Here is a 27,796-nt window from a genome sequence, read left to right on the forward strand (position 1 = left end):
CCCCTTTAGAGCACCTTGAGTTCCAGAAGCAAATTGACTAAGTAGTGGTGTCTACTCAACTGATAGCATTTGCCTGGGGGTGGGGCAGGGCATGGCTGGGAGGAGCGGAGTGTTACTTTTTTTTAAAAATGCAGACATATTTCATAACTATAATGCTATAGTTCTTGCCATCTCCTTTTGAAATACTGATCTCCCCACCATTTTTTGTCTCCAGTTATTGCCAAAGCCTTTTGTTTCGAATCCTATGTTCAATAGTAAGTTGCAATTGACTTGCAATATGAGCGCTTGCATGTCCTCTGATGTATATAACTTGCCTCCCTTGTAACTGCATGTTTAATTGTGAGTTTAAAGCAGCTTAGAGCAGTAGATAACTATGATCACTTATTTTTGATATAATTTTCTGCTCAGAATTTTTTTTTTTTTTTTTTTTTTTTTTTGGCGGTACGTGGGCCTCTCACTGCTGTGGCCTCTCCCATTGCGGAGCACAGGCTCCGGACGCGCAGGCTCAGCGGCCATGGCTCACGGGCCCAGCCGCTCTGCAGCACGTGGGATCCTCCCGGACCGGGGCACGAACCCTTGTCCCCTGCATCGGCAGGCGGACTCTCAACCACTGCGCCACCAGGGGAGCCCCCAGAATTTTTTAATCTACTAAAAAGAACAGACTTAAATAATCAAGATTTGCAGTGTGCCAGTATTTTGAAGGACACAGTTATGAAATTGAGAAAAATCATCTTAGGGAAATATTTAATTTTGTATATTTTGAAACGTTGCTGATTCCACACAGCTGTTTGTGGCTCTTAAGTGAAGGCTGTGATTACCCTAGTATTTTCTTAAAAAGTGAATAACAGGCATAATAATTTTGGCATCACCAGGGATTTTTTTAAAAAATAAAATACTAATGAGGACCTTGTTGGTTAAAATGTATATTTTAGAATTGGAAGAAATCAATATGTTTATACTCCTTCATTTTTCAAATTAAAAAAACCTGGGTTCCTGAAAAAGGAAGTGACTTGCCCAACATTACACAGGGGACTAGTGGCTTTTTTCCGGTTACCTCCCTTCTATTCAAGAAATTTGAAATCTGAAGGGCAGTAAAATAACCCACCTGAAGTTTCAGAATGATACCACCATGACTGTACTGAAAGAAAGATGGATATGTAACCAACCAAATGTCTGTCCACTCCCATCTGCCTTGTCATCAATGAAACATCTTACAAATCGTCAGACAAAGTATGGGTAGATCCTAGTTACCTGAGAAAGAGGAAGCACCTTATTCCTGTCAGGGATTAACATAAGGAAGTAGAAGTAAACATGTTCTTGCATGTTAGATTTTTGGTTTTTATTTTAAATTGCTACCTAAGAGGTGTTCATTGCAAACCAGGCTACAAACAACATGTTTATATTAATTTTGGAGAAGAATATATATATATGGCAGAAAAGAGCCCCCAAATCATATATAAACTTCACGTGTTAAAATTAAATATATTAACTGATCTTATTTCTTCTAAGTATTTCAAAACTAAATTACTGGATTTTTATACTTCCGAGGTAATAGTGGGGTTTTTGTTTGTTTTTTTTTTTTTTTTTTTTGCGGTACGCGGGCCTCTCACTGTTGCGGCCTCTCCCCTTGCGGAGCACAGGCTCCGGACGCGCAGGCTCAGCGGCCATGGCTCACGGGCCCAGCCGCTCCGCGGCATGCGGGATCCTCCCGGACCGGGGCACGAACCCACGTCCCCCGCATTAGCAGGCGGACTCCCAACCACTGCACCACCAGGGAATCCCAATAGTGGGGTTTTTACTTCACCTGTAAAAAGATTGGTATGGCGATAAGTTCTTTCAGCAGAGAAATCTGCATTAAACTCTTATTTTCACAGTGAGAACCTTGCTCGTACATAATGGTAATAAGTTGTTGACCTGTTTTAGAACTTGTACTAATATTACTGACCTCATAGGATTAAGTAGCTTCATATAAGTAAAGTGCTTAGAACCATACCCGGTATATAGCAAATGCTATACAGGTGTTAGTTGTTGGTAGTTATTTCTATTTATTAAAAAGGCAGTGTTCTTTTCCTATTATTACTAAGTTTAGGCCTACAGCAGATTCCCCGAAAAGTAAAAATTCAAACCTGCTGCGTTGGAAACAAGCCTCAAACACTGGAAGCCAGTCAGTATTTTTTTGCAATTCATTCTAAAATCTTTCCTTCTTAAGTCCTGTGCCTCTGCATTGCTTTGGTTTGGCCACTAGTGCTGATCTAGGAAGGTGATGACACTTTTGAAAGGAATAAGAAACATATACGTTTCATAAAAGAGACTGGAAAAGATATATAGAACCAGAGTGAGCAGTGTACACCACGAGTTTGTTCACACATGATAAAGCAAGTCCCTCCTCATGGAGGGAAAACAGCATGAAACAGTGAGCTCATTAGTATCACCACGGGCAGCTTTGAAAAGATTCATTGACAACTCTCCAGCACAGTAGTTGGCCTGGTGCTGTCTCTGATTTCAGAGATTCTTGTTAAGCCAAGGCTTATACTCAAATTGCTTTATCATCCACTCGACTGATTCCTTTACTAAAGTAGAAAATAAAATGCAAATTCTCACGAGGTGAATCAATTTAACAGATACATAAATCTTCAACTATCACTTATCTTTTAACATTTTTTTAAACCTAAAGAACAGAGGAAAATACTATGAAACTGAAAATTTGAGCCTGGCTGGAAGAATTTATTTTAAAATATTTAGAAAAGGAAGGTCATGCAACTTTTGTAAGACAATTGAAAATTAACTCATTTAATTGCAACTTTGTATTCAACATGTTATTCCCAAGCATCAAGAATTTAAGTAGAGCTATGTAAGTAATTGCGTTAGAATATTGTACAGTAGACATTGTTCTTTAAAAGTTATTATTTTTTGTATTGTTCATCTTTTCCATGATGTTTACAAAGTTTTTCAGCTGAAATAGTGATCATGGAAACAACGTAATTTTTAGAAGCTAATGATCCTTAAGGCAAAAATAGTGTGATAAGAAAAATAACTTTTCATATGTCATTCTGAGGGTAGTAGCTTCGAGGCAATCACATTTTGGAGATTTTTGTCGTTCCAGTGATTTATGGTATCTCAGGAGAAGCACACATTTTTTATTTTAATTTACTACACAGTGTTATACTAAATGAAGTAAAGTTCAGAATGAGGTAGAATAGTAAATATTGTTTTTCCACTGAGCAGGTACGTATAGTTCTCAACGAGGGAGCTGTGGGAACAAAATGCATCACAGTTAAGATTGCTACATTCCCAAGTAACCATTTTGTTGTCTAATCTTGGCTTGGAAGGTAAGGTAAATTAAATGAAATTACAGGTGGAATCAGTGTGAGTAAAAATAATTTTAATAATTTGAAATTACCCAGAGTACATGAGTCAGTTCCACATTATGGATACTTAGCAGGAGTCAGTATAATGGCCAGAGAGGAGGAAGAGTGATTTCATTGGTTGTGTGTAATATTTAGAGTAGTCAGTGTGTGTGTGTCTATATATATATACAGACATAGACACATGCACACACATTCTGAGTCTACCTCTGAAATTACAGGTATAGCACAAAATCACAGCTATGGAAATTGAGTAAGCTTGATTTTGTAAAACTTACTGCTTACTAACTATTTTCCTAAATAAAATTGGGTTTATAAGTCCAAGGAAGGCTGAGATTTCAGGACGGTAACAGGAAAAGATGACTTTGTGATGGGGCTACAGCAACTTTCCTACCAGTTAGAAAGAGTCTGTCTCAGTTGATTAATTACAAAAAGATGCTCTCCTGGAGAGACTAAATGTAAAAAGGCACTCCTCTTTCTGCCTGCCACAGTCTTGCACAAGACACCAGGCCTGCTTAGGGGAGCATGGGCTGGATTTCAGCTTCTACTCATGCCTGCTCTCATAGACACAGCCTGAACTGCTAAATACGGTGACCCTGTTCTATGACCTTCAAACATAGGCTACCCCTCCTGAGGTGTGTTTGTGAGTATGTACTTGTCAGTAATGCTAAAGGCCTTTGGGTTATCTTCTGTTTGCTCAGCAACTTTTCCATTAGGGCCGTAAGTTTCTTTCGATAAGTCTATTGTGTTCTAAACATGTTTTAAAGAAGTTTTTATGAAAATGCTACATCTTGCTCTTGTTTTTCTGGCAGTGGCTAATTTAGCCATGCACATTGGTAGCTCAGGAACAAATTGGAGATTAGGTAAGTTCCAGTATTTCAGACATGTATAGGCAGACCTTTGGAATATCCGGTCATTCAGTCAAGCGGTTAGAGTAGGGTATGAAATTTGCTTCGTTACAGCCTGCTTTTGTACAATTAGAATGTACAGGTTAATTTCATTAGCCATGTGCCTTATTGTGAAGAGAAGCTTGATCACTGTAAAGCCTCTTTTCTGGGTTTATTCTTTTTTTTTTTTTTTTTTTTAGTCTGCGTTGGGTCTTAGTTGCTGCGCACAGGCTTTCTCTAGATGCAGCGAGCAGGGGCTACTCTTCGTTGCAGTGCGCAGGCTTCTCATTGCAGTGGCTTCTCTCGTTGCGGAGCACGAGCTCTGGGCACACAGGCTTCAGTAGTTGTGGCTCTCGGACTCAGTAGTTGTGGCTTGTGGGCTCTAGGGTGCAGGCTCAATCGTTGTGGCGCACGGGCTTAGTTGCTCTGCGGCATGTGGGATCTTCCCAGAGCAGGGCTCAAGCCCGTGTCCCCTGCATTGGCAGGCGGATTCTTAACCACTGCGCCACCAGGGAAGCCCCAAAATTTTCATCTTTCTTTGCACTATGAATCGTGCTTAAAGAAGGGGGAATCCTTCAGTCTTTTCTCTCCAGGAAAGGAACAAAGCCTTCCTTGTTCTAGAAAATTAACAGATTTACCTGTGCCTTTGAACAACACTAGTTTTTGGCTTAATACGGATTCAGCGCATGTGGCCCTTGATGTTTTTGACAAGTGTGTGCAGTTGACCTCTGGCACTTCATTTTTGGTAGCAGTATTGAAGTACTTGTTTAGCATCTTAAAACTCAAGCCTAGTTTGCCTTATCTTTTAACACTCATCACCTATGGGGGAAAATGTAGGTTACCACAATATAAAAGAAGATAAATAGCTTATGGTTGTACCTGATTGAAAATTGTGAATCAACAACATATTCTCGTTACTAGATTTTCCAAGAGGTAAAAAGCAGCGATATTGCCAAAACCTTCCGCAAAGCAATCAATAGGAAAGAAGGGATCTGTGCTCTGGGAGGAACTTCAGAGCTGTCCAGTGAAGGAACGCAGCATTCTTACTCAGGTAAATAGTTTCACATGTGTTAGGTGAACACAGTGAACTAAGTAGGTTGCCTGCTATAATGTCAAGGAGGGGCTCTAGAAATACATTGCCTCCTATTTAAGAATACAGTCGAAGTCGTTGTGACCTATGTTTGGACTTGGGACTAATACTTCCCATAAAGGCATTACAGGTATTTATTGTACGGCTTTGTTAGCTTGTAAGAGCCATGATACAATACGTGCACAGATAGGCTTTATTACAGCAGAGCCCTACAGTAATATAAATAGAATTTTTAAAGAATTTTGTAACTAACTTCTAAGGATCAGTTAACCCTGCTCTATTCTTTTTGTTTATTTTATAGCTCCTAATAGCCACTGTGTTGCATTCGCTTGTCTGGGTTTCCAAAGAGGATAACAACAGGCTTGTGATACATTAACGTACAGCTCTCCTGAACAACTATTTCTGGCTTTAGAGTCAAATATTTAACCTAGAGTATGAACTAATGTCTTCTTATTCCACATTTTAGAGGAAGAAAAATATGCTTTCGTTAACTGGATAAACAAAGCTTTGGAAAATGATCCAGATTGCCGACATGTCATACCAATGAACCCAAATACCGATGACCTGTTCAAAGCTGTTGGTGATGGAATTGTGCTTTGGTAAGATTTCCAAAAATAGTCTTCCATGTAATTGACATAGTTGTTTCTGGATGCTTGACGGGTTGATCTCGGGGAATAGCCAGAATTGAAATTTGTCTAGGCTCTGCTCATTTCATCTCTAGGCCTGTCCGTGAAAGTACCACCAAAGGTAAATCTAAAACTCAGTCATTTAGACCAGAGACCTCTTCCTAGAGAAGCTCTCAGCTTCCAATTTCTTCTCACCACTGAGTAAGCTAAACAATACAACTTAGTTGAACTTTTTATGTCAGCATCTCTTTATTCTCAAGTACCATAGGTTCCAAAAGAGAAAAACAGGCCACTCGTCACTTTTCACCCTCCAATTACTTATTTCTGAAAAATGCATTTGTCGCTCCTGCTGCCCCAGACCCAACAGTGTCCTGGCAGAAATGATATAAGATTATCAATAGTTTGTCAGTGAATGCAACTCTTTTTTGAGGCAGTGGCGTACAGTGGTTAAGAGCATGCTCCATAATCGGTCTGCCCGGTTCCTATTCAGGCTCTGCCACTCAGTAGCTGTGTATCAATAGCTGCAATCAAGATACTGACCCCTTTGAACCTTCCTACACTGTTGGTGGGAATGTAAATTGGTACAGCCACTATGGAAAATACTATGGAGGTTCCTTAAAAAACTAAAAATAGAGTTGCCATATGATCCAGCAATCCCACTCCTGGACATATGTCTGGAGAAAACTGTAAGTCAAAAAGATACATGCACCCCAATGTTCACAGCAGCACTATTTACAATAGCCAAGACATGGAAGCAACCTAAATGTCCATCAACAGAGGAATGGATACAGAAGATGTGGTACATATACACAATGGAGTACTACTCAGCCATAAAAAAGAATGAAATTATGCCATTTGCAGCAACATGGATGGACCTAGAGATTGTCATACTGAGTGAAGTAAGTCAGACAGAGAAAGTCAAATACCACATGATATCACTTATATGTGGAATCTTAAAAAAAAATGATACAAATGAACTTATGTACAAAATAGAAACAGACTCACAGACATAGAAAATAAACTTATGGTTACCAAAGGGGAAAGGGAGGGAAAGAGATAAATTAGGAGTTTTGCATTAGCAGATACACACTATATATAAAATATACTATATATAAAATAGATAAACAATAAGGTCCTACCATATAGCACAGGGAACTATATTTAATATCCTGTAATAAACCATAATAGGGAAGAATTTTTTTTAATAAATAAAAGGTACTTGATCACTTTGCATTTCAGGATCCATCCATTATGATCCCCATATTATTGTACTTGCCTCACAGGGCTGTTGTGAGCTTTAAGTGACTATATATAGAGCACTTAGAACAGCACAATGGGTATATTTCTGATGACAGTGTACAATATATAAAATTCTTTTTTCTTTCAATAAGGTCATTTTGGTTGTTTGAAAAGCTGCTTTTAAAAATGTGAAATATCCCCTTACTTGCCACTTACAGGCTGTAAAGAGATATTCCCGATATGTTTTAATATAGAGACTCATATGGTACTATTTATTTAATATTTAAATTTTGCATGGAAAGAAGCATGGTTTTCCCTATGCAGAATAACTTGTTTTAGGGCAGTATTATAAACATCTAAGATGTTAGAGTCTAACTCCAAATTTTACCAAATGACATTCTTCCTAAGTCAGATTCTAACCTAATTAAGATAACTTTTCTTTCTCTCTGTATTATCACTGTATTCCCAGCACCAAATATAGTACCTGGTACATCATCTAGGCACTCAATAAGTATTTGGTGAATGAAAGAATCTCATGCTCAACTAATTTTACCTCTTTGTAGATAAATGGTCATTTTAATTGTGCATTGTGTAATCTAGAAGAGAGATTCAGTTTCAATGTGTGATATTATCTGTTTTTAATATTTATTCAATAAAGTTTTTTTTAATATCCGAGTAATTCATTCTTCTAAAAGAATGTGGAAGTTACAAAAAATTAAATAAGACAGTATACCCTAATGCCCAACTCAGAAATACTCAACTACTGTAAATACTTTGGTCTTTTTTATTTGCATTTTTATATGTATAGTTTTTTTGAGATCAACATGATAAAAGTCATATGTTGCATTTTTTTTCAGATTATATGAGAGACATGTTATAATAAGCTTTACAGTATTTGTGTATATTAAAGATTATTTTAAAATAAGTCAACTCATTTCAAAATTTGTTTCAGTAAAATGATCAACCTTTCAGTTCCTGATACAATTGATGAGAGAGCAATCAACAAGAAGAAACTTACACCCTTCATCATTCAGGTATGCACCATTCTCCCCTCCTTCCATGAAACTACTGTTTGAGGACCTGTTCTACAGACCATAGGCTCTGCACTTTTCATCTTCTCATTTAATTCTTATAACAAGTCTGAGTTGAGGATTGTTTTCCAGATTTCATAGAAAAGAGAAACTGAGACTCAGAAAGGCTTCTGAGCTGTACTGACGTTGCTGCTGGAAGTAAAGTTCAAATCCAGGTCTAACTGCGAAGCCCTGTGTTCTTTTCATTGCATTTTGTGTTCAAACATACAGAAATAAGCAAAAACATTTAAGCTCTTAATTAATTAGCATGCTTAAAGAACAAAGGGCTTTTATTTTCCATTTAGTGAGTATTAGACTGTTAGATAGCAAAATTCCCTCAGGCAAGAGCATCTTGGGATGTGGAGATTGAGAACTTCTAGAACTCTCAGATGTATTCAATAGACCTCTCATTTAGGCATTTTTAGAAATACGACACTTAACCCATATGGATATCCTTACTCTAGTAACTCAGCCTTTCCCTTTAGTGTCAGTGTCCTTAAGAAGGGACCAAATAAAAATACCGAGTTAACTTCCCCTGTAAATCTGAAAAAGACAATAACAATGAGGCTAGATTTGTTTTAGCTATGCTTTTTTTTTTAAATATTTATTTATTTAGGCGGCACCAGGTCTTAGTTGCGGCACATAGGAACTTCATTGAGGCATGTTTAGTTGTGGCACGTGGGTTTCTTAGTTGTGGCATGCAGACTCATAGTTGTGGCATGCATGTGGGATCTAGTTCCCCAACCAGGGATCAAACCCGGGCCCCCTACATTGGGAGCGCAGAGTCTTACCCACTGGACCACCAGGGAAGTCCCTAGCTATGCTTTTAACACCAAAGCCTGGATATTGCTTTCTGTGGATCACGTATGGGTAAAATTAAGACATAATTTCCTTGCTGAGTGTTATTTTCAGTGAAGGGAGAAATAGACTGCAAAAACGCAGAAAGGTCAAGAAGCAAGTGTTGTAAATTGGCTGTCTTGCAGGAAAACTTGAACTTGGCACTGAACTCTGCTTCTGCCATTGGGTGTCACGTTGTGAATATTGGTGCAGAAGATTTGCGGGCTGGGAAACCTCATCTGGTTTTGGGACTGCTTTGGCAGATCATTAAGATCGGTTTGTTTGCTGACATTGAATTAAGCAGGAATGAAGGTAATGGAACACAGTCATAATTTTGAAAGTCGTTTATTGGTTATATTTTTCTAGTCATGCAGACTGTCATGCTTTCACTTAATTGAGGTGATTAGATGATAACTAGAATTAAACATAAGGTAATGTTATAGTGTTATTCAGGAAAATAGCCTAATTATAACTTTCTTCTTTAGTAGTAATTAACATTTGTCTGGCACTTTAGAATTCATTGTACAATAAAGGCACGAAAGCACAGAGAGTTTAAGGAACTTGCCCAAAGTCCCCAAACTTAATATGTATTCTTTTCTGCTCTGACCACACAGTCCCCACCCCATCACCACCCTCAGCTCCACTGCTGCACACCATCTCCTATTATTTTCCATACCTTTTCTATTCTATCATAGATTTAGGCCTCTTCAAAACTATTCTAAATTGCCCCTGGTGGTCTTATGTTTCCTGAATTAGCAGAAGTATCGTTCTTATAGGATAGGTTTTGATATCACATCATAGACTTCTAGGATATATAAGCATATGCAATACAATTGTCCTGGGGTGCTCGGAAGTACTACATTATCCTCTCCTTTTGAAGTTTAAAATATTAAGCATCGCTCCAAATATTCACATTTTCTTCTGGAAATCACCATATCAATCCTCAGTTACTTTGGGGGAAGAATATATACTGGGGGTTCTCAGTATTTCAGGGTCTCACAATGCCTGTCAGCAGTCTTATTTTGCACATTTATCCAAAACTTTATTACACTTACACTTTCAATCCACTCAAAGGGGCCTATATTTAAACAAATAAAATTTTTCTAATTGCTGGCCTCTTCTGAGCAGAGGCTTCTGCACAAGTAAGAATGTTGCCTCTGCCCTTGCTTAAATCCCTCAGTGCCAGAGTGACATGGCATGAAGCAGAGTCCACGAAAGATGAAATTTGCCTGTTAGAGGTATCGCTTAGACCTCTTTGGAAGTCAGGCAGTTTCAGTCTTGTTCAATATAAATCTCCTTTTATCTTATGGGAGGTAGTTATTGCATAAGGACTACACAACTTCTTCATAAAAGAGTGCTTGAATTTAGACAGTGCTCTGTACAGACACCCAAGCTTCTACCTCTTACCTCTGGGAATATTTATCAAAAAACCCTTGGCTTCTTCTAGGCATTCAATTCAACAACAAAAAATTATTGAGCAGCCTTTTACATGTTAGATGCTATAGAAAATGTAAAGTTGAATTCTGTTCCTTTAAAAGTAGGTTTAACACTTCAAGAGTTAATTAGTTATGCTTAAATATAAATACCTTAGGGTTTGTATACTCGTTTAATCAAAAGGTTAAGTAAAGGGCTCCAAAATTTTAAACATACTCCCCCAAGTCTCTGATTTTAATATTATTTAAGAACAATTTCTGTAAATATATGACATAATGTGAAAATGTTCAACTTAAAAGCTAGAACATTTGGTATTTGGAATGTGAAGAATAATAAAGAATATGTTATAATATATATTTGCTGTGTATTCTCATAATACAGTGTTTCTATCTGTATCATAATTATCTACTTTTATTTATCTTTGTTATTAGACTGTGAGTACCTGAAAACAAGGCACCAGGTCACAGTACTTTTAGTACCTCTCTTACTTACTTAATAGAGTGTCAAAAGACTCAATAAACTTGTAATAACTGTTACATGGAATATATTGGTTGTGGGTTTTTTTCCTTATAGCCTTGGCTGCTTTACTTCGAGACGGTGAGACCTTGGAGGAGCTTATGAAATTATCTCCAGAAGAGCTTCTGCTTAGATGGGCAAACTTTCATTTGGAAAACTCAGGCTGGCAGAAAATCAACAATTTTAGTGCTGACATCAAGGTAACTGTGCAGTTATCGACAATTTGGGGGAATATAATGACTCGGGAGATTTCATGCCAGCTTAAAGGAGGGGGTCATTCCTATGAGTTTATCACCCAGCCTTGTTGCCTCTTGGCCCTGACGGTAGATTTCAGTAGAGAGATGGAGCCAAGTAAGGAGCACTAGCGCCAAGTCTAGCTTTCATTTTGTGGAAAGGGGTAAAAAGTATTATGTTATAGTCCTAACATTTTCTATTCTACCTACTGTTCAACATGGAGTATGAAAGGACAGGCAGTCATGACTCTTCTGTTGCTAACTGCCTTTCCCCGGCCTCAGTGTACCTTTTAGTAAAGACCTGGAAGAGAAAGGGCCTCAGGGTTCCCTGTCCCCTTCTGTCACGTGCTCCCTCCTTCAGGCACTGAGTTCTTGAGGGTAGTTACATACTTTTATTTATGTCTGTGTCTCCTACCTCAGCCCCCGCCCTTGCATTACCGCCCTCCTGCTAAAGCCCACCTCTAACACAACACCTGGCACATAAAGACCCACAAAGATTTCTTGCGTTGAGTTGAATTTTGGCACTCACTGCTCACCACGAGCACTAGGGAAAACTCGCAAGGGCGGAGACATCGGTAGCATTCATTTACCACACGTTGCCTCTGGCATCTCGGGGAGACAGGGCCAAAATCACCAGGGCAGATATCTTGGCATTCTCATTAACCAACTCGACTCTCCAAAATCCAGATGTTGGAACACAGGGAACAAACTCAAGGATCTTCACCAGATGTCACTGGCCAGTAGGGCTGTGAAAATAGTCTGTGACCACATCAGTTTATTCAGTGGTGAGAGAAAGTAATGGGATATATTTGCATTACTGATTTCATCAGTGAAAATTAAGGATGGCCCCAAAATTATAAAACCAACTGACCCCACCTCTTCTTTTAATTTATGCAACATGCTTAGCCAGCTATATTTTGCTTTACACATTAGATACGTTCCCAAAAACCATTCATAAATGTATTTTATGTTCGGAGCACATAATTTAAATGTATAAAAGGGAATCTTATATACAAATGAATATTTTTTTAAAAAATATTCTGCTTTGAATATTTTTAAAAAGCAGAGGATTGTTAGGTAATGTATGTTCAAGTTCAGATTTTCACCTGTACAGCCCCTTTTCAGGGTAGTAAGTACAGACTCTGTGGGGTCTGCTCTTTACCTGTCTTTCTCAAGTACATAGGGTTAGATTACGAATTGTTTCTGCACCTTTAGTAGGTAATTGTAAGCGAAAGCACTTTCACAAGTGTAATGCACTACTCCTTGGAAGGAGATAACCCCTATGCCCACTAATGGTATGATCTGGGTTTGCATTCCATGAATTGCTCTGAAGTGGCTTTCACTCACCTGATTCTCCCCGATCTTAGAATCGTTTCTGGCGAGTGTATCAAACTTACTGGGGTGGCTCATTTAAGATGCAGCTCTCCGGGCAGCTCCCAGAGATCTGTGCTTGGTAGGTCTGAGGTTGGATCCAGCAATCTCCATATTGAACAACTTCTCCAGGGGATTAGGATGCACATAATCCATAGGGTTTACCACAAGAAACATTCCTTTATAATCTGCCTGGACCGTCAAGGCCTAGTAATAGAAAACTATCATAGCTGGGAAGGTGATCTTCAAATATAACATGATTAAGGAATCTTCACTCCAGTTCCTGTCCTCTGGTACAATTTGACATGTGTGTTGAAGAACCTCATAAGTGTTTGCACTTGGTACAGTGGTTTTCACGTTTTGTTCTGTGCAGTGTCCACACAGCCTGCATTCACCCAGCGCACACCCCGTATGAGCGATGCCATTTTGTTTTAGGTATTGGGATTCCAAGTGAAAGTGTTCAAGTGATGAAAGAGTTCAGGGGCTTAAAACAAAGAGAAGCTTGTTTAGTTAAATATATTCAGATAATTAAGGGTTTAATGTTATTTCACCACCTCAAGTGTTACTCATTTAAAAATTTTTGTCATTTAAATACATCTTTAACACAGCTAATCTCTTCTCCATACCTTATGGTATATACATATTGTGCTTTGTAATGATGTAACCTGTTTATTTTTTCTTTCCCTATGCTTCCTGGATTTCTCCTGTCCTACTTTTTTCTCTTGCTTGTTTTATCTATCAAGCTTATTGACTTCAGTAACTCAGTGAAGGTACAGAACTAGTTATGTGTTTACTAGCATTATTGTATTGATGACTTCAATAAATTGTAAAGTCATGACAAAATCCAGTTCATCCATATTCAAGGCAGACCTAAGGCCAGAAAAGTGGACTTTTCTGGGGAAAGGAGCTGTTAAATTAGAAGATAGAGATTTGTGTCGTACATTCTCACAAAATCCGATGCAAGTATCTTTCCAAACATGGGACAATAGGATACATTCATTCTTTATAAATGTGATCTCACTGACATTTTCAATTCATTTGTAGGATTCCAAAGCCTATTTTCATCTTCTCAATCAAATTGCACCAAAAGGACAAAAGGAAGGTGAACCACGGATAGATATTAACATGTCAGGTTTCAATGTAAGTATAGGTGTTCTTTTGAATTCTACAAGCTTACAAAGTTGTTGTCAATGTCTTATAAATAACAAGAATTTTTATAATTGCATGTTGTGGTGTTGACAATTTTAAGCATTATTTTAAAATTTATTACTGTAGGTGTAATTCAGAGGCAGAAAGACGCTTTGATTTATGTTAACAGTTTATTAGTGAGTTCTGTAATTACGGTGGCATTGGTTCATATGGATGGCATAAAATATTCAAAGCAAGTGTGGGGAAATAAGCACTAGAGACTAACCTTTTCCAAGTGTTTGGATTACAATCACAGTGATAGATTTAATGACTACATATTCATATATGCATCTGTAATATTCCTGTGTTGAGAGTAATGTGAATATGTTTACAAACTCCTGATCCCTGAAATCCAGTTTGGGGAATTACTGTCACGGAACATGTTCCCTGATTACATCACTTATTTGTTCAATGACCTTGGACAAGTTCCTTCCCGAAATTGGATTTCACTTTGTTCATACATGAAGTAAAGAGTTGGCCTAGACTATTTAGTCCCAACTTTCTAGGATCCTGTTGTTGCTAATACTCATTAGATATGGAATGTATTCTACTGGTTTTTAAAAATCCACATTTCTAGCATATTTCACAGTAGGATTGAGTGGATTACACTGGCTAAACCATTTATGCTGCCCTTATCAGAACTGAATTTGTAACTGACTTTGTAGTGCTTATATTTCTGTCTGTTTTTAACTGTGAAATTCTTCAGTTCAGGTCACTCTTGGCACGAACAAGGGGCCCTCTTGTGCACTAAGGGAGCTGTCTCTATCACTCCTCCCTAGTTGATCTTAAAGCACTCCCTTCATTGTCTCTTACCTCCTCAGAATCCTTCAAGGTTTCCCCGTTGACTCTAGAGTTCAATCCGAAATGTTCTGCTGATCATGTAAGGCCCTGCTATACCAGTGCAATTTCCCACTACTGTGTACCCACCACACACACACTCATTTTACCTCTGAGCCTTTACTCTTGCTTTTCCCCTTGTTTCTCAGTGTCCTTCATCTTTTTCAGTCTTACATCTTCTTTAGGGATATATATATATATATATATATATATCTCCATCCATCACCACATCAAGTTTCCTCATGATCCTTTGTAATTCCTCCCTGCCCCCATACTCCTCCATCCCAGGCAACCACTGATTTACTTTCTTTCAGTTTAGTTTGAATTTTTGAGAATTTTATGGAATCATACAGTATGTATTCTTATTTTATCTAGCTTCTTTCACTCAGCATAATTATTTTGAGATTCATCCATGTTGTTGCACGTATCATAAATTCATTTCTATTTTATTGCTGAATAATAGTCCAGTGAATGGATATACTATAATTTGTTACCCATTCACCTGTTGATGAACATTTGAATTGTTTCCAGTTTGGGGCTATTACAAATACAGCTGCTCTGAACATTCATATACAAGTCTTTGTATGCATATACGCATTCATTTATCTTGGGTAAATACCTAGCAGTGGAATGGCTGGGTAGTATGGTATGTGTGTGTTTAACTTTTTTAAGCAGCTGCCAAGTTGTTTTCCAAAGTAGTTGTACCTTTGCACATTGCCGCCAGCAGGACATGAAAGTCCCAGTACGTCCACATGCTCACTGACACCTTAGTGCGGTTAAACATGAATCATTTTAACAGGTGTAGAGGTGTCTCATTGTGATTTTAATTTGCATTTCCCTAATGACAAGTAATGTTGAACATCTTTTCACGTAGTTATTTGCCATCCATATATCTTTGTTTAAACACTTTACCCATTTTAATTGCATTGTTTGTTTTCTTCCTGTCAAGTGTTGAGTGTTTTACATATTTTGAATACAAGTCCTTTATTGGATATGTGATTTGCAAATATTTAGTCCCAGTGTTTTTCAAAGAACAGACGTTGTTAATGTTGACAAAGTCAGATTTAGTTATTTTTTTCTCTTACGAATCATGCTTTTGGTGTTGTATCTAAAAACTTTTAGCCTAACACAAGGTCACAAGCATTTCTCCTTATGTTTTCTCCTAGAGGTTTTATAGTTTGGGGTTTTACATTTAGTTTTACATTTGGGTTTTAGATTTATAGTGTTGGGTTTATACACTTGTGTGTGTGTGTTTGGGGTTAATTTTGAATATGATGTGAGGTGTGGGCTGAAGTTCTTTTTTGAATATGTATATTTTTTATTTGATTATTTTTTGTTTCACTATTCTACAATGTATTTAACTATTTGAATTTTTTTTAATTTTGGGCTATTTTAAAGCTTCCTTCTATTCCAATATTATCAATGCTTTTTGTTTAGGAATGCCAAGATGATCAACAAATAAGGGATTTTAAAATAAAGATGGTAAATAGCATAAACCAGAGGCATTCTAGTAACAACTGATAGGTTACAAGAAATAAAATAGGCTCTGTGAGAGGAAGTCACTAGGCTCACAGAGAGTCCTGAAGAAAGGCTGAATCCCACTCAATTGCCCATCTGCTCGTGGTTACTGATTGCTCTGCAGATGGTAACAGAGAAGGGTAACACAATAAATACACATTGTTCTGGAGTCCCAGACAGTCAAGGCACCTCACTGGAGATTAAAAAACTAAAGATACCACCACCCATTAAAGACAGAGTTAAGACTCTCAAAGTATACAATCTGCATGCACCCTGTTGGTTTAGAAGTAACATTCCTCAAGTTCCCTTTCTCTCTTTTTTCCTCCCAGTTATAAAATCCCTTTTCTTTTCACATGACACTGTTTTCCAGAAGAGCTACTTTTGCCCTGGGGTAGACTGGGGTGGAGATGTCTGTTGTAGCTGCCAAGAACAGTCTGGAGGGCAGGTCACTGGAAAGGAATAATCCAAAAGCAACTGTTTCTCCTGCAGCTCCAGGAGGAGGAACTTTTATTGGTGGGAGGTGGGAATGGTGAGCACCTGGGAAAGTATTTTTACATTGGTCTGAAATCATCAGATCTATAACTTAAAAATCTTCACCAAACCATACGTTAGTCAAGAGATCAGCATGCATCTTTCCAGAAGAAAAAAATGGAGAAGAAGAAAAGTTAGGAGTCCTAGGAATTAGTTGAAAGTATTTTTTTTTACAGAAATGGACAACTTTGCTTCCCAGGTGGAAAAGTAAAATAAAACAAACAAAAAATAGTTGAAGAGAAAAACTACGATTTAAAATATGCAATTTAAACTTGAAATAAAATTATCGGAAACTGGTATCCCTGATTATTATTTTTAAAATATTTTCTCATAATTCCATCATCTTTTTCAGCCTTACACCTTCTTTAGGGCTTAATTTAAAAATCTGAACAGGTTTTGCTCTTTTCTTGATGAATTTTGCCATGAGAGATGTAATCTCAATTGAGTTAAATGTATTGTCCTTAGATATACGATCTGGTGCCATCTAGGGTATTTTCAAGGTACTGCATATCCAGCACAGCCAACTTTTTTTTCTTTTCTTTTTTTTGCGTTCAAAACAATAAGTACCACATATTGACTAAGAGAAAACAGAATTGTATACCAAGCCTACCATTGTAGGAAAACATTTCTATATTTTTAGTATGGTCTTTTTAAAAATGTCTTCTTATTTTACTTCAACAGGAAACAGATGATTTGAAGAGAGCCGAAAGCATGCTTCAACAAGCAGACAAATTAGGTTGCAGACAGTTTGTTACCCCTGCTGATGTTGTCAGTGGAAACCCCAAACTGAACTTAGCCTTTGTGGCTAACCTGTTTAATAAATACCCGGCACTAACTAAGCCAGAGAACCAGGATATTGACTGGACTCTATTAGAAGGTAACTAAAGGTTTCTTAAATTATGTTTGGGACTACAGAGTAGAAATACATAGGCCACAGTGATTTCATAATCTTGACTTTAATAAGTTTCCTTATCCCCTTTAGCAACCGTCTGCTAGAAGTAGTCCCAAGGGCTGAGTAAAAAGTGGCAGCTGATAGAAAGGAATGATACAAGGGAACTTTTAAAGTAAGCTAGCCTAGGGTCACTTAATTTAAGGCCACTTAGTAAACCAATGTTTTATTTTAATATTTTAGAATTAGGTCACTTTTTAAACCTCTCACCAGAAAAATGCCTATATGCATAAAATTTACACACATTTGCACAAAATTTATAAATTTACAATATTTGTGTTTCATTCTTCCAGTCAGACTAACTGAAACTGGCCCCAGTTCCTTTCACACTTAACCTACTCAAAAAATAATAATAATGCATGGTAATTATTCGTTTAAGTTCAGGAAAGGCAGAGTTTACCTTTGCCAGATTATATATGCATGAAGTATAGTACTTAAAAATTAACAAATGTAAATAGTAGTTCATTGCATGTCTACTATCATTACTATAAAATCTTTAAATTTTATGCTTTTGAAGTTTCAAATAATTTGTTGCTCTAATATAGGCATGTAAAAGGAGTACATATATGTAGTTTAGTATTTGTTAAATGGGTAGAGGGAAGATGTAGGTTAATATGAGTAAAGAGGTTTATATGATATGACCCTAGCAAATTTTTAAAATAAAAACGAAACTGGTAACATCAGTTACTTTAGAGGTATGGGGATTTGGGGAGATACTGGAGAAGGATTAGACAGAGGAGGAGATTTTAAAAACTTCATACACCTCTAAATTGCTTAACTGGTTATTAATAAGGTTGTATTCTTTACTTTTAAAATAAATTCATCCAGTTTAAAAAAGAAGCATGTATCTAGAGAGAATGTATCTTAGAGATACATTCATACATAGAGATACATACATAAGCATGTATCTTAGAGACAATGGAGAAAAAGCTCTAGATCTGTAAAGAAGAAATAAAATAATCTTATATGTGGGTTGATGTTATATGCACATATACAAGGTATTTAATGAATATATAAACATTGTAAATATTTTTAATAGGAGAAACTCGTGAAGAAAGAACCTTCCGTAACTGGATGAACTCTCTTGGTGTTAATCCCCATGTAAACCATCTCTATGCGTAAGCCTTCCTACTGCTATTGTAAACAGTTATGAACATCATGAATGGCCGCTACACAAATAATTACAGCTCTAAACCTTTCCTAAATGTTAGTTTGTAGCATATTACTTATATTGGAAAATGTTGAGTGGTGACTCCCATTTTCATTTCCAAATACACAAAAGCCCAGATTATTTCTTTACATGATCATTAACATTAAGTGAAAGAATGTATAAATGTCTTTCTAACACCGTAGGGAACAGATATTTATATTTTGAAACAGAGACCAGAGAGTGCCTTAAGCAGACCATCCATGATGCCTTGAAGCCTTTGTACTCACTGTTCTCTCAGCCCAGAATGTTCTTTTCCACATCTAATGCGTTATTCCCTTGCTATATTCAAGCCACTGATTCAGATCTTGACCACCACCTACCACTACCTAACCCCTAACCTCGTTCTTTTTTTTTTTCATAGCAATTAAACACACCCCAAATCATATTATCCATATACTTGTTTCTTCCCTTTCTCTGTCTCTCTCTCTGTCTCTCTCTCTCTGTCTCTCTCTCTCTGTCTCTCTCTCTGTCTCTCTCTCTCTCTCTCTCTCTCACTTTAAAGGCCAGGGATTTTTGTCCTATGTGCCCAGCTTCTAGAACAGTACTTTTCAAATGATAAGCTCTCAATAAATATTTTTAAGAGAATTGGATGGTGTTAGCTCTATTTTCAGCACAGATTGATTAAAAAAATAGGAGTCTTGGGTATTATCTATGGTTTTATATATCTTGTTTGACAGTGTAGTGTCATTGTTTTTAAGGAAACATAGGCCCAGCTGTCTGAAAGCATTGATCAAATTCTTTTTAAATCATTAGTGACCTGCAAGATGCCCTGGTAATCTTACAGTTATACGAACGAATTAAAGTTCCTGTTGACTGGAGTAAGGTGAATAAACCTCCATACCCGAAACTTGGAGCCAACATGAAAAAGGTAGATAATTAGGTTGCTGCACGTATTTCTTACAGACTTTTAATTCACAATTTGTTTCTTTTGTTTGGGAAACTCGTTGGCTCTGAGCTTCTTAAGGAAAGGAACTGTGTCTTAGTTTTGTGCACACGTCCATATACAGATTAAACAAGTGAAAAATCTTTTAAGCATTTGCTTTTGTGTGTTTGCAGCTAGAAAACTGCAACTATGCTGTTGAATTAGGGAAGCATCCTGCCAAATTCTCCCTGGTTGGCATTGGAGGGCAAGACCTGAATGATGGGAACCAAACCCTGACTTTAGCTCTAGTCTGGCAGCTGATGAGAAGGTATGGTACACAATTTTAGCTGTTTAAGCTTCAATATAATACAAGTCTGTGATCTAGTCATTATTTTTTTTTTTTTTTAAAAATTAAGAAATATATTTTGTTGACTTAGTGATGTTATCAAATTCTCTCAATAAATAGCTAAAAGTTCAGAAACTTGTTATTGTCAAGGAAGGTTCTGTGTGAACTGGTATATGCTCTTATCCATTTTGTTAAGACATCTAAAATAGAAAGCACAAGTTTAAGCAACTCTGCGGGTAGCACTGCCACAGTATCTTCTTGTCTTTTTTTTTTTTTTTTTTAAGAAGATGTTGGGAGTAGGAGTTAAGTAATTTATTTATTTATTTTTGCTGTGTTGGGTCTTCGTTTCTGTTCGAGGGCTTTCTCCAGTTGCAGCAAGCGGGGTGTCACTCTTCATTGCAGTAGTCATTATTTTTAAGCAAATGTATCGATGACTACATCTTTGAACTTTCTGTGTTTAGACTCTGAAGTGAGCTTAAGTAATGAATATATGTTGGATGGCCAATGAGAGATGGCTTCTTGAAAGTGAGGCAGCAGAACTGTGACTATTTCCCTTTTTGCATAGGAAGCCTGACAGACTTGAGCCTCATTTAGTGTCGGTGAATAAAAATAGCAAAAATTATGAATACCCCATGTGTACATTTGAGAAAGATCTCTTAACTGTAATGCTGAAAAGCATTCATTATAACTGGGTACCAGCCAAAGCACAGCTTATTTTAAGTCCTTACCATGGTTGGACTAGTACAAAATGAGACTGCAGTAGACTGTTGGGCTTACTCATTAAAGCACTGAGAATCTTCCCCCCACCAGTGCAAAAGGCAGCTCAATGAAGTAGATCAGGACCTTTCCTTCTGCTTCTTTTAGATATACCCTCAATGTCCTGGAAGATCTTGGAGACGGTCAGAAAGCTAATGATGACATCATTGTAAGCTGGGTGAACAGAACATTGAGTGAAGCTGGAAAATCAACTTCCATTCAGAGTTTTAAGGTAAGAATTCCACGTTTGACTATTAAACACTGTTTGCTCTAGAAAGTATCTATAATTTGGAAGGCTAGCTTTTGGTTTCTTTGTGAGAATCATTGTTGGGCCAATGGCGTGATTCTTTTTTAATTCACTGGACTTTGTTTCTGGCAGCTTTATATAGGTAATCCACGTTAACTTGTACACATTGAAATTCTCAGATGTATTGTCCTTTTACACTAGGACAAGACGATCAGCTCCAGTTTGGCAGTTGTGGATTTAATTGATGCCATCCAGCCAGGCTGCATAAACTATGACCTTGTTAAGAGCGGCAATCTAACAGAAGATGACAAGCACAATAATGCCAAGTAAGGGATGCTGCATAATATCCTGGCAAGAGCACAGGCGTTATAGTCAGGCAGACCTGCATTCTCATTCAGTTTCTGCCACTTGAGAATGATGTCACCTGGGGGAAACCTCTTCTAGCCTCAGATTCCTCATCAGTAAAATGGGATCAATAATACTTACCTTGGAGGGCTTCCCTAGTGGCGCAGTGGTTGAGAGTCCACCTGCCGATGCAGGGGACATGGGTTCGTGCCCCAGTCCGGGAAGATCCCACATGCTGCGGAGCGGCTAGGCCCGTGAGCCATGGATGCTGAGCCTGCGCGTCCGGAGCCTGTGCTCCGCAACGGGAGAGGCCACAACAGTGAGAGACCCGCGTACCGCAAAAAAAAATAATAATAATAATACTTACCTTGGAGATTTTGAAATGTATAAAATCTGTAAGAGCCTAGCGTTGCACCTGACCTAGTAGGTAGGTGCTCAGTCAGTCGTTGCTTTAGTAGATTACAGAAATAATGTGTGTTTTAATGCAACTTAGCTGCAAACTCACAAGTGAAAGATGAGCTAAGAATAACCATGCCTTTGATAAGAGTATTCTTCTGTCACACTCTTTTAACACACATTATCTAGTGATGTCTCTCTTACTGTGCATAGACCACTTTACTATGTATGTTGAGTTTATTATCTTGGTCCCTTAAGTGGGTAGGATGCTAAACCCTCAGGTGGAACTGTGCCTTGAAAGTTTCCTGTGTTTCAACAGTATTGAGAAGGTCTTTTCCACCTGTCTCTTCCCTTCTCCAAAGACCTAGACTGTGATCTGGTTTCACGGGTAACCCATGAAAACTTTCCCAGTACACACTGAAAATCAGCCCCCAGCTGGGCTTCACTGGATAGCTAAGAAACATTACTGCAAAACTTCGTGGTTAAGCATGTCATTTCTGCCCTCCTTAAAAAAATATTTGTAGCGTAATATGATAAAGATTTAATATCCATAATATATAGAGAACTCCTGAGGCTCCTTTTTCCAGATGCTTGATCATCTTTAAAGATTCCTGTTACAGAACACCTAGAAATGCCTTGTGTATTAATTGAGGGGAGCTCCTGCAAATTTCCCCAGCTGGACATGTCATGTTCTTTTCTCCCTTCCTTTCTCTACACTGCATTCCTTGCTTCGGCCACTCTGGCCATGTACCATGTAGGCTCTCTCCCCTCCCTTGAATATTTGGAAGTATTCACTGCATCTACCAATTTGTATTTTGCGTCTGGCATAATTTTTTCCACCCCAAATCTCTAAGATCTCATGAGAGTTACTATTATCTTATTACATGCTCAACGAGAATATCAAATACTGGGTAATTATATATTCTAGAAAACTAGAATATATATTTTTTCATATCAAATCAGTGCACCAAAATTATTTCTCATTTTATATTGTAGAAAAAGAGTGAATAAATATTATCAGCCCAAAATAGTAGAGCTTAAAAATCTGGTGTCACTTATAAGTGACCTCGCAAACAAAATAAAACAGAAAACAAAATAACGAAAAATGAAATCATTCCGATTTGAACTTTCACTATAGAGGTTTTGCGTCCCAGACAAATGATTATATAAGAGGAAATAGATGTCTCATGTTGTGCCCTTGACTGACCAGAATTTCACCTTAATTTTTGTTTCCTCCAAAAATAGGTACGCAGTGTCAATGGCTAGAAGAATTGGAGCCAGAGTGTACGCTCTCCCGGAAGACCTTGTGGAAGTAAAGCCCAAGATGGTCATGACCGTGTTTGCATGCTTGATGGGCAGGGGAATGAAGAGAGTGTAAAATAACCAATTTGAATAAAAACAACCTTGCTCCCAAGTGCATGATTAGCAGGTCAGCAATTTCCAGGTGAAGTGCTCATGGCTTAAGGAACCATTGGTTATTTAAAGGACTTTTAACAAGACTAAGCTCATCATGGGAGCCCTCAGGGGAAAGAGTTTTAATAACAACTCCTCTTTCCCGTAGTCAAGGTGGATTTGTCATGCCCACCTGAAATGTGCTCATAGCCAAATCATTTACTCGCTCCTCCTAGATCGCTGCCCTTGACGTTTCCCATTGCTGTACGTATTTCTCTGTTTCTGTTTCCCTCTTAGAATGTCCACCTCCTGGGACTTGCTTAGATGATTGGATATGAATATTATTAGACAATAATTCTGCTTTTCATCCAGGATGCTAGTTCTTATTCAAGAACTGTGGTCAGAGGGTATTTGGATATGAGTATCCTTTGCTTATCTCTCTAGTACTGAAAATTTACAGAAGTAACTGGCTGTGTAGAATGTAATAGAAGCTTTTCATATTCGTTTATTCTTAAAAATCAGTATCTTTTTACAGTATTCTTTCTACATGATCCTTTTTTGTACATTTAAGAATATTTTGATTACATTAAATAAGACTGCTGATTTTGCTACTTTTTTTAAGGGGTCTTCAAGTAAGTAAAAAACATACATTATAGGTAGAAGAAAAATGTACCTTGAATTTCCATCTTCCCTCTCACACCGAAGCTGTAAACAATTGACATATTTTGTCTTAAAACACTTGGTTCAATATATGCTTATTTGTTTTAAAACCTGTATCATCAAACTCTCTCTTTAGATTTAAAGTGCTGTTGAATATGACACTTTCGAGGAGAGAGTGGGCTCAGAATTTAGGCAGGATACGGTAGGCCAAGTATGCTAAGTGTATAATAAATTTTCTAATTTTACACCTAAGACAAGGAGATGTGGTCACTAAAAAATAAACATATATGTAGGACTTAATGTACTCTTGCTTTGTCAAGCTGTTTGCTATAGTTTTCAAGATCACAATGTTACTCTAACTCTGAAAAGTGATGTAATCTGGTAGCAATGTATTAGTTCAAATAAAGGCATTTACATAATAATTAGTCTCTTCATGCTTCTGTCCCTTAGTAGTATGCCAGTAATGTTTGCCAGGTTTTTTCCTCCAATATTCTAACTCTTTTTCTGGTGTACTTTATAAAATGATGTTTGTTACATTTAAGCTTTTGGAGCTGAATTACAGGGGCTGACTGAGTTAAGGATACAATCAGTGGGGTAAGATGGTTTTCTCCAACTTACCAAAATTTCCTTATCCAATTTCTCCCTTTTTCTTTCTTTTCCATCTCATTCACTCTTTTCAAAGTTTGATTTTATACAGAAGATCAAAACAGTGGGTATCAGAACAACCAGGGAAGAGAGATGGTTTACGTTAGATTTTCTCAACCTCATCGCCATATGGACATTTTGAGCTGGATAATTCTTTGTTGGAGGTGGGAGGGAGCTGTCCTGTGCATTGCAGGGGTTTAGCTCTATCCCTGACCTCTACCCACAGATGTCAGTAGCACACCCCCAGTGTGTAGATAAAATATGTCTCCAGACCTGGCCAAATGTTCTGTGGTGGGAGCAAAATCATCCCTAGTTGACAACCTGTTGTTCATGGTACCATTTCAAGGTTTTGTGTGAATGAGTAATATGAAATGTAGTCCTTTGAGGAAGTGCATGGTGATACTATAAAATATTTTGTATTTATAGTCTTAAGAATAAGAAAGACCTCTCTTAGTATGATACAAACCCCAGAGACATAAAATGAAAGAATGATAAATGTGACAATTCTGCTTTTGCAATAAATATAATAAAGTAAAATATAGATGACCAAGGAAAAAAGTTTAGTCCCATGTGTTAGTCCATTCATAGACTGGGTGACATAAATAACAGAAATTTATTTCTCACAGTTAGGCAGTCTGGAAGTCCAAGATCAAGGCACTGGCAGATTCACTGTCTGCTGAAGGCCCACTTCCTAGTTCATAGATGGCTGTCTTTTAGCTGTAGCCTCACATGGTGGCAGGGGCAAGGAAGCTCTCTGGAGGCTCTTTAATAAGGGCACTAATCCCATTCATGACTCCACCCTTATAATTTAAGGCCCCACCTCCTAATACCATCACACTGGGAGATTAGGTTTCAATATATGAATTTTGGAGGAGACCCAAACATTTGGTCTACGGTGCCCATATCATGGATTTTCTTAATATAAGGACACCTTTTATGAATAAATAAAAGACAAGTCTTCTGCAAACATATGCCAGGGTAACTGATGAGATGGGATGACTGTATCTTACGACCTATCTTCCGCCTTATGTTTCCTATGCTTATCTACATTGTTTCCTTCCAAGTACAAAAGTTCTTCTCTGTAAGTAACTATGTCCCAAATGCCTTGAAATGCCTTTGAAGCAAGAGAAAAGGCTTACTCCATCTTGTCCTTTATTCAAAAAAAGAGCTGGTTTCTTGGGTGGTTCACTGTACAAGGCCCACAGTCTGTAGGAATGCACCTTTGGTCTGTTAAGTGTTCACATAAAGCAATTGGCCTGAACACACCATTTCTTCTTTCCTCCAAATAAAGGGCTAAAATCACTAATATATTCAAAGGACTAACAAATCTATGAAAGAGAAAGTTCCTTTAGAAAAATGGGCAAAGGAGGTAAATATCCAACTTAAAACCTATAATTAACCAATGAACATAAAAAGCAAATGCTGATTCCCAAAAAGTAATGAAACCAACAAAGAATTGCCTTTTTTAGTAGACTTTCTTTTTTTCTTTTCTTTTTTTTTTTTTTGCCACACCATACAGCTTGTGGGATTTTAGTTCCCTGACCAGGGATTGAACCCATGCCCTCAGCAGTGAGAGCGTGGAGTCCTAACTACTGGACAGCCAGGGAATTCCTGTAGACTTTATTTTTAGAGCAATTTTAGGTTCATAGCGTGAGTTTATTTCTGGGCTTTCTGTCCTGTTAATCTATATTTCTGCTTTTGTGCCAGTACCATACTGTTTTGATTACTGTAGCTTTGTAGTATAGTCTGAAGTCAGGGAGTGTGAATCCTCCAGCTCTGTTCTTTCTCAAGATTGTTTTGGCTACTCAAGGTCTTTTTTGTTTCCATACAAAATTTTAAAAATTTTATGTTCCAGTTCTGTGAAAAATGCTGTTGGTAATTTCATAGGGATTGCATTGAATCTATAGACTGCCTTGGGTAGTATAGTCATTTTAAGAATATTGATTCTTCCAGGCCAAGAACACAGTATATCTTTCCATCTGTTTGTGTGGTCTTCGGTTTCTTTCATCAGCATCTTATATTGTTCAGACTACAGGTCTTTTGCCACCTTAGGTAGGTTTATTCCTAGGTATTTTATTCTTTTTGATATGATGGTAAATGGGATTGTTTCCTTAATTTCTCTTTCTGATCTTTCATTGTTAGTGTATAGGAATGCAAGAGATTTCTGTGTATTAATTTTGTATCCTGCAACTTTACCGAATTAATTGATGAGCTCTAGTAGTTTTCTGGTAGCATCTTTAGGATTTTCTTTTGTATAGTATCATGTCATCTGCAAACAGTGACAGTTTTACTTCTTCTTTTCCAAGTTGGATTCCCTTTATTTCTTTTTCTTCTCTGATTGCCGTGGCTAGGACTTCCAAAGCTATGTTGAATAAAAGTGGTGACGATGGAATCCTTGCCTTGTTCCTTAGAGGGAATGCTTTCAGCTTTTGACCACTGAGAATGATGATACCTGTGGGTTTGTTATATGCAAAAGTATCTTTAAAGATGTTCTTTTTAATCCAGGATACAATAAAAATTTACACATTGCATTTGATTGTCAAGTCCCTGTTCTGCCTTTAAAATGTAAGACACAGGAACAATCTGTTGCTCTTTTCGTCTTTTGTGCCACTGACATTTGTTAAGAGTTTAGACCAGTTTTGTAGTAGGATGACCCACATCTGAATTTGATTGTGAAAAGACGGAAAAAAAATTATTTGCCATTTAGACAAAATAATATTTACAAAACCTGGTATAAATGAGCTTATGATGAGTTTGTAGCATTTGTTTTAGGTGGGTACAGTTGAATAAGTGACATGGCTTTTTGGGGGGAGGGGTCACTTAAAATTTTTATTTTGAAATGATTATAAGTTAAGAGGAAGTGTCAAAAAGTGAACAAGTGGTCCCATGCACCCTTCATCCAGTTTCACCCAGTAATAATGTCCTATATAGCAATAAAGCCATACCTTGGAGAGATTGTGGGTTCAGTTCCAGACCACCGCAATAAAGTGAACTTTTTGGTTTCCCAGTATGTATAAAAGTTATGTTTACACTATACTGTAGTCAGTTAAGTTTGCAGCAGCATTATGTCTAAAAAAAAACTGTACATACCTTAATTAAAAAATACTTTATTGCCAAAAAATGCTAACCATCATCTGAGCCTTCAGCAAGTCACGGTAGTGACATCATTGATCAGATATCATAACAAATATAATAATAATGAAAAAGTTTGAAATATTATGAGAACTACCAAAACGTGACACAGAG

The 27,796-nt window shown here is 37.4% G+C and overlaps 1 protein-coding gene across 3 annotated transcripts in view; it reads left to right on the forward strand.

Moving 5' to 3' along the window:
• PLS3 (plastin 3) overlaps positions 1-24,324 on the forward strand; it is a 46,748-nt gene extending 22,424 nt beyond the window's left edge. The window contains exons 4-17 of one of the 3 annotated variants that reach the window (XM_065901217.1): positions 5,174-5,303; positions 5,809-5,941; positions 8,160-8,241; positions 9,261-9,426; positions 11,122-11,264; positions 13,412-13,438; positions 13,713-13,808; positions 17,424-17,619; positions 18,731-18,809; positions 19,655-19,769; positions 19,958-20,091; positions 20,974-21,097; positions 21,314-21,438; positions 23,099-24,324. In XM_065901217.1, coding sequence (XP_065757289.1) covers positions 5,174-5,303; positions 5,809-5,941; positions 8,160-8,241; positions 9,261-9,426; positions 11,122-11,264; positions 13,412-13,438; positions 13,713-13,808; positions 17,424-17,619; positions 18,731-18,809; positions 19,655-19,769; positions 19,958-20,091; positions 20,974-21,097; positions 21,314-21,438; positions 23,099-23,231 — 1,683 coding nt within the window. In that variant the 3' untranslated portion in view covers positions 23,232-24,324. The remainder of the gene's footprint in view (positions 1-5,173; positions 5,304-5,808; positions 5,942-8,159; positions 8,242-9,260; positions 9,427-11,121; positions 11,265-13,411; positions 13,439-13,712; positions 13,809-17,423; positions 17,620-18,730; positions 18,810-19,654; positions 19,770-19,957; positions 20,092-20,973; positions 21,098-21,313; positions 21,439-23,098) is intronic. The other 2 variants (XM_065901218.1, XM_065901219.1) reach the window with 2 other exon arrangements.
• The last annotated feature ends 3,472 nt before the right edge of the window (positions 24,325-27,796 follow it).

Source organism: Phocoena phocoena, chromosome X (genome assembly GCF_963924675.1).
Source record: "Phocoena phocoena chromosome X, mPhoPho1.1, whole genome shotgun sequence".
Classification (NCBI taxonomy): domain Eukaryota; kingdom Metazoa; phylum Chordata; class Mammalia; order Artiodactyla; family Phocoenidae; genus Phocoena; species Phocoena phocoena.